General features: G+C 33.7%; 1 protein-coding gene across 1 annotated transcript; it reads left to right on the forward strand.

The window, feature by feature from the left end:
• Positions 1-1,588: 1,588 nt before the first annotated feature.
• LOC143551482 (TPD1 protein homolog 1-like) lies at positions 1,589-5,308 on the forward strand. The gene is made up of 3 exons (XM_077041903.1): positions 1,589-1,685; positions 1,815-1,934; positions 4,959-5,308. Exons 1-3 carry the CDS (start codon positions 1,589-1,591, stop codon positions 5,306-5,308), a joined length of 567 nt encoding a protein of 188 aa, XP_076898018.1.
• The last annotated feature ends 7,599 nt before the right edge of the window (positions 5,309-12,907 follow it).

Below are 12,907 nucleotides of genomic sequence, written 5' to 3' on the forward strand. Positions count from 1 at the left end.
CAAAAGCAATTTTAAGGAATACGATAACGAAATTTTACCATATAAAACACCGATGAGTTTTAACTTTTTAAGACTAACAAAACAAGTAGTCAATGCATTAAGAAGTTCAAAACTGAAAACACATTTAAATTATATATAAAAAAACAAAGAAAATTAAAAACTCGGATCTCTTACCACAAACTATAATCACAATGTGAATGGTATTTTAGGATTGTTTCGAGCTTTATTGTTCATTTATAACTTGATGCTTTCCATAGTTTTAAAAAGATATGTGATGTTAATATTTGTGATTACTGATTAGGGATCAATGTTAACTAGCAATATAATAAATAGGAACATAATATTTGTCAAGGTACCTTAACATTGGATAATATCGTAATAATGACAAAAAATTATAACCTATTACTATTTTGTCATAATAAGGATATAAATTTATTATTTACCCAAGGGAAAGTTTCATCCCTCTTAATGATAAAAACTTCAAAGTTTAACTTGAGATATCATATAAAAAGAAACAACGTTATTGTATATCTATTTTTTTATATTTTTATTAAAAGTATTAAAATCTAGTAATAAACGTCATTAAAATGTAAAACCTCTAAATTCAGTCCCACCAGAGCCGGCTAAAGGCAGGGCCGGGTGGTTGACAGACCCGACCCGACACCCCGATAAATCCTGAATTTTTATTATTGTTTTTAAGTTATATATATTTAAAAAAGAAAGAAATATATATTCTTAATGTTTAAACCCAGTTACTCAACGAATTTAAATATCCAAAAAATACTCCAAAAAAGTGTAACACTTTAAAAACCCACTATATACCTGGGGAAAAAACTCGAAAATATGGTTTTTTCAATATCTAAAAACCGGGTATTCAAATACCCGGTTCTATACCCGACTCAAACTTGATACATATGATATAGTTTTTAGAGACAATACCTTAAGCAAATCTGAAACCAAACTTGTCCTCGAATATTGTCAATACTTGATTTTCCAATACAAAACCATACCAAAGCCAATTTCATATCTGGAACCAGGTATTATAAAAACTCAATTTATAAAAAGTCAATTTTAAGATTTTATTATTTTAAAACCGTAACTCCCCTCATTCTCTCTCAAAATATCCTAGAAATGCACGGTTACCGGAGCTGATTATTATTATTTCACGGTCTCCAAAACATCCAAAGGTATCCATGAATCTCACAACTTACTTACTATTTGCACCAGCTTTTGATTTATAGCTTTCAGCAGTCTATTCATTCATGTATTAATTAATGGTACTGCAATTGCATACTTTTGTGCTTACTATTTCACTCTTCTTTTCAATGCTTTTTCTGTATTTTTTTCAAGCTTTTGTCGGAACAATTTCCGTATTCATCCGCTTCGATTATCTATCCGATATCAATATTTAGTTTCTGTTTATATATAAGCTTATATGAACTTTGAAGTGATGTTTATTTACGCTCTCAGCTTAAAGTTTATTATATAATAATAATAATAATAATAATAATAATAATAATATGAGAGTTTATAAGTCATTTCTGTAAATATTTACAGATTCAGTTGAGTCTCGTTAATCGGACGTTAAATGACGACGGAACAATCATCTAAGCTGCAGATTCGAGTGGCTATGGCGGCAATTTGTTCATTAATCCTCATTATTTCAATGATTTCGTTCGTTACAGGTGTGTTAATCTGTTATTCGTGAATGATTGAATCCATTATTATTATTATTATTATTATTATTTATTTAATTTGGTTTTATAATCGATATCAATAAGTTAGATTCAATTTGCTCTGTTTTTCGTTATAAGGCGTAACGCAAGACACGGTGGAGCTGAGGAGCAGTGGTACAAGTGGCAATGCAGAGAGTACAAACGTCAAAAGCGTTAACCGTTTTGGTCTCAATCGGAAGCTGCTTCTTGTTCGTGAAGGTAACTAATTCGAATTCTATCGTTTTTGTTTATTTTATTTTAATAAATAAAGGTTAAAATTTTATATGTGTTGGTTATTCGTGTGATCGTCGGGTCCAGCGTGTTCCCTTGGCCACCACCAGCTAGAACGGCGTCGTTTAGATATGCAGGGATTTAGGGACAGTTTCTGTTGTGTAAATGGTGGTGGTGGTGGTGGTGGTGGTGGTGATGATGGTGCACGTATGTAAGATTCTAGTGGCTCATTTCACTGTTTTTTGTCCTTTACCTACACACGTGTAAACGACAAATGGAATTTACTGAAATTGAAATTTAATAGGAAAATACATATTATAAGATACGAAATATGAATGTAAACAATTAATGGGAAATGATCAAACTGGACATTTAACCATTCAGGCTGAGGGGTGTGGAGCGCTAGGAAGGGCGCAAGAGGCCAGACGCTCGCGCCCCGGGGCGCGAGCACCACACCACCGAGGCGCGAGAGGGGCGCGAGAGCGGAAAACGAGGCAGGCGCCAGGGTGCTAGCGGCTGAGAATGGCGTGAAGTTTTCTTGGAAAGCGTGAATAGAGCCGTTGGGGGGTGATTTATTAAAAAAAAACGTTTTTTTCCTATATATAATAACGAACCCATATCAAACCCATATCAAACCTATATCAAACCCGATTTTGTTTCTCTGTATTAAACATATATCAAACCCAAACCAATATCACATACCAATATCACATACCACACCCAAAACCCGAAATCACCCCATCTTCCAAACCTTTTTTTAAAAACATGGCTGGAAATTGGTACCCAAACCTAGATTCAGATTACAGTTACGACGATTTATGGTCGGCACCGGACCAACCGATGTTTTATTCGGGGTCGCAACAATCATCCGGCTTTCAACCATCCAACATACAACCGTCTCCTAACTTTGTAGTTCCGGAGACACAAGAACCAGAACCAGAAGGTGAAGCTGCGGGACAAAGAAGACGCGTCCACTGGAAAAAACAAGTTGCAACGGACGGGTCGGGTTCGGCTTCGACTGGAAGGGCGAAACGGAAAATCACTCCGTGGTCATCGGATGAGAAGGAAGCCCTGTGTCGGGCTTGGATAGCCATTTCTGAGGATCGGCGTTGCGGTAATTGTTTTAACGTTTTTAAAAATGATTTTAAAAAAAAGTTAAATAAAAAAGTTAAATGACTTACAAATTTATTTATGCATTTTGCAGCCGACTACCAAAAGAGCAAGGTCTTTTGGACAAAGGTTAGGGAGACGTTCTATTCGCTCGTTGGGAGTACAGAGCGGAACCCCGATATGATTTCGGGTCGGTGGACCGAAATCAGAAAATTTGTCGGCTTGTTTACTAATCTGTTCAAAAGGAACGCCGGTCGTATGAGACCAAGTGGCAGTGACGATTTGGCGGTCTATAATTTCACTGTCGAAGAGTGGAAGCAGGAGTGCCTGCGGAGGTATGGGACGGTGAAGACGTGGGACGGTGTAAAGGTGTGGGAGAGGTTGAGAAGGTGTTCCAAGTGGGTTGAGCTGGTGGCGCCGGACCTTGATGCGGAAGTAGGGCCGAAACGGACTAAAACTAGTTCGTCTGGAGCGTACAGCACTTCCGCCGGGTCGGATTGCCGGGTTGGATTCGACCTAAACGTTGCGGGGGAGGAAATGTCTTCACCGCCGAGGAGGCGGCCATTGGGAAGGGACGCCAGGGGGAAAAAACCGGCTGAGGGGGAAGCCGTAAACATCAACGATCTTGTTGAATCCCTCAATAAATTCAACAAAACCATGGAGGTGGTCTCTATTGACAAAAAGGAAAAAAAAGAATGAGAGATTTGGACTTCCTTGCAAGAGACTTCAGCCACCTAAATCCGGTCGACCAAATGCTGATGGAAAAACAAAAGGAACGTATCCGGAAGAGGTTGATCGAAGAAGACGAAGCCGAATAATAAGAATAATGTTTTTCTTTAGTACTTTAATTTTTTTTTATATATTAATGTGTTTTTTTAATTAATGTGTGTTTTTTTAAATAATTTCTTGTTTTTTAAATAATACGTTTTTTTAATACATTTATAAAAAAATAAAAAAATAAACCGCCCGCGCCCCCTCTCGCGCCCCTCCACACCATGGCCCGGGGCGCTATCACCACTACCAACACCCATCTTATCAAGTTTCTCTCTCTGCCACACGTCACAATATTATTGGCTGGCGCCCCCACTCACGCCCCCCTCTCGCGCCCCCCACACCCCTCAGCCTCATGGCCATTTAATCAAAGAGTTCCCACAATGTTCACTTTAAAACTCGTCGATCAGATCATTTTTATAATTGTATTGACAGAATTTTTACCAATCAAATTTTCTCCACGTCTTAAAATTGCCGGATCGCTAGCCTAAAAAAAAAGCATCGTAGCCTGATGGGATTTATTTTTGCTTCCGAAAATATTTTTTTGAACAATTGACGGATGCTTGTTGGTTAAATATCACATCGGGTAATGTTAAAGGGTAATCGAGTTGACGAGCTTTTGGTCGAACATTATGAAAATTGATCGGTTAAATGAAAATTTTGTTGACATTAATCGGTTAAATGAAAATTTTGTTGACATTAATCGCTTAAATGAGCATTTTGGTCATTTTTCTAAGACTTAGAGGTTAAAAAAACTCTTTATATCATAATGGACGGTTTAAAAAAAACTCATAATAAACATTTTGGTCGATTTTTCTAACAATTAAAGCGTTATAGGTTAAAAAGTCATTAAATTTAATTTAATTTAATTTAATTTGATTCTAAATCATAATGGACAGTTTAAAGAAAAAAACTCTTAAAGTCATTTTTCTAACAACTAAAGGTAAAAAAAAAATCTATTTACTTTTTTTGATTTAATTTAATTTAATTCTAATTTAAAATGCACATTCTGGTACTTTCCCAACAATTAAAGGTCAAAAGAGTCTTATTATTAGATTTAATTTAATTCCAACTTTTATATTTATATGCATTTGTCTTATTAACTTTCTGCAGCTGCAGCTGCAGCACCAGCACCAGCTCCGCAAGTGCCTATCCACCCGACCCGAATATGGGGAGACAAATGTTCAAAATCCGACATAGTAATCAGCCAGGGGCCTACATCACCTCTGCCAAGTGGCATCCCAGCTTACACTGTAGAGATCATGAACGTTTGCACAACTGGCTGTGACATCTCAGCCATCCACGTCTCATGCGGTTGGTTCAGCTCTGCACGCCTTATCAACCCCCGTTACTTTAAACGCCTCCGTTACAATGACTGCCTTGTTAACGGCGGCAAGCCGTTACTTAACGGCAGGACGGTATCTTTTCAGTATGCCAACACTTTTTCGTACCCCATTTCCGTTACCTCCGTTGAGTGCTGATGGGTTGTTATTGTTTGGGAAATTGCATTTTATACCCTTCAAGTTTGAAACTAAACTGGAGTTTAATTTGAAGGGTAGAAAATGGAATTTTTTTATATCTTTTGACATACATGACGAGTACCTAATTTTGTAGATTTAGGTGCCAAGTTTATAATTTTTAGATTAATGGAATGGAATATAACCTTTTTTTTGTATTATATTGATTATATATTTTGATGAATTGGTTTCTTGAGAATTTAGATGAATGGAATGGAATGGAATGGAATGAAATATTATGATTGAATGTGATATGTTTATCCTATTGCGTTATTTACTTGAACACGAGCACAAACATGTTTGATGCATGTGCTACATAGTTTAACACGATTAGTCCAACATCGATACACAATTCTTGCGTAACATGTTTTAACCTGATTAAATAAATGAGCAAAACTTAAAACCTTTATGATACTTGAATTAATTGGTAAAGTCAAGTAACATCCATGAAATAAAAAAAATCAATAAAATTCTTATCACGCATCAGATAACATCATTGATAACCAACACATAACCCTCGGATAAATGCATCATTTTATTAAATTATGTTATACATGTGTCTGTAAACAAACTAACCTATTAACACAATTCGATAAACGTGTAATGTCTTCATAATTGTTAAATGGGTTAAGTGGGTGTAACGTCTAGGAAAAACCTATATTTATTTTGGATTAAATGTGTCAAACTTTGAAAGTTAAAGGATTAAAAATAATTATAAAGACAAGTAATGGAAAAAATAAGATAAGAAAAAGAAAGCATCTTATTTTAAGGAAATAAGAAAAATTTCCATCCCATATGGATAGACGAAAGAAAGTGGAAGCATTCCACATGGGTATAAATAAGAAATGGAATTTTCATCCCACATGGAAACAAACAAAGAAATGGAAGCTCTTTATAAGGAAGCAAATTTTCATAGAAATGTTTTAATATGGCTAACCACTCTCTAAAGTCCTAGCGGAGGGTGCGAAGCACCCGACGCGCACGCGCACGGACACGGGCGAAGGGCGTAATGTGGGGTTTTGATGGTATCGCCGCGAGCTACATAAGGGCCGCTTTAGTATTTTTGGATAGTACAAGGACTGAAAATGAAAATCTGAAGCTTGCATCTTCGCACGTAGGATCAGGCTTCAACATCTTCGCGCTACGCGAAAGACAAAGGACTTGAACCGACTTTGAAGCATCTTCGCGATACGCGAAGTTGGAGATCAGGCATCTTCGCGATACGCGAAGTTGCATTTCTGCATGCGTGACACATGGAGACACGTGGCAGCATCTGGTGACACGTGGCAACCCTACTGCTGACTCAGCAAACCTAGAGCACCTTCGTGTATCGCGCACCGACATGGCTTGCATCTTCGCGACACGCGAAGTTGCAATATTTCAACTATAAATAGAGGGGTGTTCGGCACATTCCATCTCACATCAAACACACACTTTTACAAACACTAAGCCTCGAGAAGCGTGCCGACTTCGAGAAGCGTGCCGGTCTCGTGGAACGTGCCAAGCTTCGAAGCTCTGACAGTTTAAGTAGTAGTACGCGAAATAGAATAGAAGTACTGCTCGATCAATCATAAGCATTTAACTCTAAGCACCCGTACGAGGTAGGGGTTCTGATTAAGTTATTATTTTATTATTATTGTAATAGCTTAGACCATAGTCGGAGGTATAGCCCGAACCTTGATCACTGTTAAAGTATAACATAACTTTTCATAAGCAAAGGTTATAGTTAATTATAATTTCTTCATGATTAAGAAATGTAATCATTTATATACAAAGGGTATAGTTAAAAATAGTATTTCTTAATAATTAAGAAACATACTATTTATTCACACAGGTTATAATTAAAATAATGTTTCTTCTTGAAGAAGAAACCTGGTATAAATGTTTTCTTTCTGAAGAAGAAACCTGATATATAATTAATAAATAAATAAAGGGACCAAATGTCTACATGTTTTGTACAAACAAATAAATTATCAAGGTTACAGCTATACAAAACAGACTACGAGGTCTGAAGCTAGAACGTACATCTAGATATTTATACAAATGTTATTCTCGTACTATAGGTCCGAGATAACAATCAATCAATCAAAAAGCTGAAAACAAAAACAGGAATCAGTAACATAAACTGATTTACAGACAGGGTACAGTAACAGAAACTGATCAATATACAGGAATCAGTGTCAGAAACTGATTACAATCATAAAAGGTGAATACGCCCTGAACTTTTACAACTCTTTTAGAGTCTAAATTGTTTGCATAGGATTTATGAATACTTAAAATTTTGTGTTACAATAATAAGAAACGAGCATACTCAGATCACTACAAAAAAATGTCATTTAGTGGCACACGTTTTTTTATGGCATTTAACTTTTGTGTCACTATTTAGATTTTAATGGCACTTTGTGTGTGTCATATTTTCTTGGCACACACTTTTAGTGTCATTTAGAATTTATGCCACTAAAACATGGGTTTTAATGACACTTTGTGTATGCCATAATTGTTTGACACACACTTTTAGTGGTATTTAATATTTGTTTCACTAAAATTTAGATATTTAATGACATTTTTTGTATGTTTTGTTTGTCATATTTTCTTGACAACATTTATAGTGGCATTTAACAATTGTGTCACGTAAATTTAGGTTTTTTCTGTTACTTTGTGAGCACATATTTGCTTAACACACGTTTTTAATGGTTTTTAGCTTTAACGCCACTAAGTCATAATTGCAATACAAATATTGTTAATAACCAGTTAACACCTCTTTACTATATTGGTTATTTGTGAATATGATACACAGTGAAGTAAGAAAACAAAGTTAACATACACCTGTCGAAATAATTTTAATATTTTATTATTAAATTAGCTCTCAAAAGGATAAATAAACCACTATCGAATATAACATACATTTGTCGGCATAATCTTATTATTAATAAACACTGCTTTGTCTAAATGAGGCTATGAGCATGACAAACAAACATGAGCCTGATTCGAGTATCAATATAACAGAATAAACACAACTGATTCAAGTGATTCTATTAAACAATTTGAAGTTTTAATGTTTATTGAATTGAGTCACGTCAATTTAAGCACCATTTTTATGGCACACGAGACCTTATTCTATTACTATTATTTTTAAAAACAATCTCACCAAGTTTCACAAAAAGCATTACATAATCACCCTTGAGAAAGTGTGAAACAAGAGAATCTAAGTATTCTATTAGAAAGACAGACCTGTGGCAAGAACTCAAGAAGTCAAGAGTCAAGACACCAAGGTGCCAATTTACAACAAAAAGAAGATCCATATGCCAGACCCGGTGAAGAATTGACTCATATCAAGTAAACAAATGCCTAATCAGGACATTGAATAAAATAGTCATCAAGACCAAGGGCGAAACTTTATGGGGACCGGGGTGGCCCGGGCATTGTTGTTTTTTCGGTTAATAGGTAAATTTTGCGATTTTGGTCCAAAAATTTTTATAGGTATTGAGTGTGGTCACCCCCGAGGTATTTCTCCAAAAAGTTATCGGTCACCACTGAACTTTTTTTAATAATATCCAAGCGTTTGATTTTTTATATATATATATAAAAACTTTTATTTTTAAAAACAAATACTAGACGAATACTAAAAGCCTTATTTTTATAAAACTTATTGAATGAGGCTATTAATTTGTAATAATGATACACTTGTTAAAAAAAAAAACCGGGATTGTCATTGGGTTAAGGTTTGGAAACCATGTATCATTCATTCGGTTCAGAACTCAAATTCACTGCCTTACCGAGTCACTAGCCACCACTAAGCACACATCATCGTCCGCCGTTGTCAGCCACCATCCTGGAGACCACTAGCCACTACACACAGGACAACGCTTTCAACCTTGGAAACACCACACACGCTACAACATCGAGTAAACGCACCCTTCCTCTCGCATTATCATGAATATTTTAGATCTTTGTTGGTTAAAAAATTATCTAGTTGTTGTTATTATTATTATTATTATTTATAAGAACAATCATTTGTATGAATGAGAAAAAATTAAATATTTTAGATATCATATTGTTTGACTCGACCCAAATTGGATCGGTGACCCGAACCGAATCACCACCCGAACCGAATCAAAAATTTTTAGGTCCGTGACTTCGGTCACTACTGTGACAAAGCTCAAGCTTTGCTGTTGATCAAGACTTTGTAATTAAATAAATGAATGATTTGTATAATGTGGAATTGGAGATGTATTTTACTAACTGCGTCTGATGGTGGAACATGAAACAGATAGAGGGGTTTCATGTATTTTGTTCACAGCAATAAAATAAAAGATGAGTTCATTTGTTACTGAAAAATTCTTCTGATTACTCGAATGGAATTGTTGCTCCCACATGGTTTCTCAAAAGAAAAAAAATACTAAAAATTTGGAGCTTTAATAGTCGGCTTTAGGAACACTGTCGTTGGAGAAGACACAAGTTTTAGGGTTAATGATTTAGTGGGAATAAAAATTAGGAGGGAATTTTTAGAGAGAAATTATTAGAGAAAAAGAGAATTAACTATTGGAGGGAAATCTATTTGTATGAGAGGAAATTTTAGAAACTTGTTATAGTAACCTACTTTATATCGATAAATCAATATAAAAAATGATCTAGATTTTTTAGTATTTATTATATGTAATGTCATATGTGTATTAAGTATAAGTAAAGTTAAAACTTATATAAAATTTTAAATTATAGGGTGGTGTTTTGAGTGGTTGTGAGTGTAAATTATAGAGTGGAGAGAGAAAAGATAGTGATTTTTTATAAATTTGGGAAAATGTAGTGATTTTTTTGTAAATTATATGATGGAGAGAGAAAACTGTAATAATTAAAGTACAAAAAAAATATTATTTAATTAAATAGAAAAGAGAAATGCAGTGTTTTTTTACTGTAATTATAGAGATAGGGATATGAAATCGGATAAGAATGCTTTTGTATGTACAATAAAACAAAAGCTTAATAAGAATGACATGTATAGGGGGACCAAAATCTAACACCAATTCACAATATTTAAATTTGACTAACTTTTGTTTAATAGCAGTTTGTACATTTAGCTAATCTACTTGACTCTGCATACCACAGCGTTACTTGAATCATCGACCTCTGTTAAAGGGGGCATTGGTTAATACACCAAGTTATCATCGGGGTTAAATGTCCTTTGGCTTAGATCGACTAACTAATTGGTCATATAGATCTACGTATGATAGTAATTATTATGTTTAACTATTACTAACTATGACAAACATTATTTGACTTTAATGGACTTCGTTTAACCATTAGTTGCTATATGATTAATCAAGATTCACTTGCATTGACCTCATTATTGTATTTTGTCATACATGTCATAAGGGTTATAATGGGCTTTCATAGGTTGATCTGCATAGACTATGTTAGACCACCTAGACCACATCATTATAATATACGAAGTATGAACTACGTTACTATGTTTGACGTGAGTGTTATAATGGGTCGTTAGAGATCATAATGGGTCATATACACCCAAATTTAGTATGAATCTCTATATTTTATCATAATCACTCAAAGCTTCGTTTTTAGCAGGATTGGCTTTGCTGTTCAAAAGGGGGTTGCGGCGCAGCTTATTGTCCGTTTGCCTGCCACTTTATTGTAATCGTTTTATAGTAAATTATATAAAACTTCGATTATTTATATAAAAAAAAATCACTACTATTTAACACACAATGGCTATGTTTGACCATAACCACTATCAGTGACCATCATTTGACCTTCAGTCACTATTATTCCACTAATTGATTAGTAATGGCCATAAGCGATCATCAACCACCCAAACTAATTGAAATCTCAAGCCTTTAAAAAAAAATGACAACCACACAAGTTAACCAGACTACACAAGGAGCATCAACAACTTGTTTAGTTAAATGGGTTGTGTTTAAGTCACACAATTCAAACCAACAACTTGCAACGCATCACCCGTCCAACCTATAACTCTCCAACCCGAGACGGTTGGTACCCCTAAATGGTTTTAAAGGACCACAACCCCCTCGCTTACCTTAAATGATGATAATTTTTTTTTAAATAAACATAAATCTTTGTTTAACTTATTTTATAAACTACTATTTTATATCATTCACGATAATTTTTAATTTGATATAATTAAACTTTTTAATTTTCCTATTCTAATAAAGTAAAATAAATGTGGACACTTCTCATGTTTTAGTTAATTCTCACAATTTTCTCCATCCAAAACTAATTTACCCTAATATATGTAATAAATCAATAATTATTCACTTTCCTTTTACACTATATTTATATAATATCTATATATTTTTATAAATATAAATATTAACATATTATTTTACTACATATTTCAAAATACTTGGTGAATTTCAAATATCAACACCAAATTATGTTTTTTAAATGAAAATTGTTTCGGGTTTGTTATGGAACTTAAATTTGATATTATGGGTCAAAAGTTGGTAAATAGATTATTTGATACAAGTTAACTACATTTAGGTCAAAATTTGTTACGGGTCAAAAATGAAAATTTTGAGTATTTTTAAAAATTTGAGAATGCAAAATAGATTTATCGTCAAATTTGTTATAGGTTCAAAGTGTTGACTTTGAAATGTCAAAAGTATGAAAGTTAGAATTTTAAACATGATTCGGCTTTCAAATTTATTTTTAAGGGCATTTTTTAAAATAATCAAAAGGTTCGGGATTTGACGAACTGACTATTTTTCCCTCAACTATTAAAATGTAAAAAAATACTGCGAACACTTTCGACATACCACCCCCATGCCTATTAATATTTCTAACTTTTATCAATTTTAAAATATTTATGTTAACATTAATTTTTCTTTCACGTTGTATGGGAAATATGTCATGGAAAACTATGCTCAAATGAAACAAAATATTCACAAAATTGGATGGGTTAACATGTTATTTTTTATGTTGTCATTATGACAAAGTCGAGAAGCCCTGTGAAACTTATCAAAATCATTTTCATGGTGTAGTTCGGAAAAACATAGCTCTTGAAGAACATCCATTGTTACAATTTAATATTTAACTTTCCTTTAATGAGTGGTAAATTAATAAATATATCAATAAAGATAACGCTCCTTTTGTATTTAAACTGAGTGGTTAGAACTACTATCGTATGAGAAGCTTTATTTCCGAAATTGGTTCATAACCAAAAGTCATTCAATTATACATATATGACACCGAGAATGAATTTTTCAATAGAAAGAAATATTCTCGGGTACGTTTTTGCACGAGCATTTTTTTGTTAAGTTCATTTAAAAAAATATTCCGTGGTATAAATAAAATTAATTTATGTACATATTGTATAGATACAAGCATAGATGTAATACATTTTTTTTTCATATACGATATGTAATTATTTGTTTTACTTATAATTTTATAACTTGAATTATCCCGTGTGTGACACGGGCTTAAAACTAGTTTTTTAATATATGAAATTCGTTGATAAAAGAATAGTGATTGTTTTTAGAAATGAATATAAAAACTGCTAAAATTCAATTACTCAAACGCTGTGTGCAGTTT

The sequence above is a fragment of the Bidens hawaiensis genome, unplaced genomic scaffold (genome assembly GCF_021521415.1).
Source record: "Bidens hawaiensis isolate Kalapana, Puna unplaced genomic scaffold, B.hawaiensis_p1.1 tig00001016_1, whole genome shotgun sequence".
Taxonomy (NCBI): domain Eukaryota; kingdom Viridiplantae; phylum Streptophyta; class Magnoliopsida; order Asterales; family Asteraceae; genus Bidens; species Bidens hawaiensis.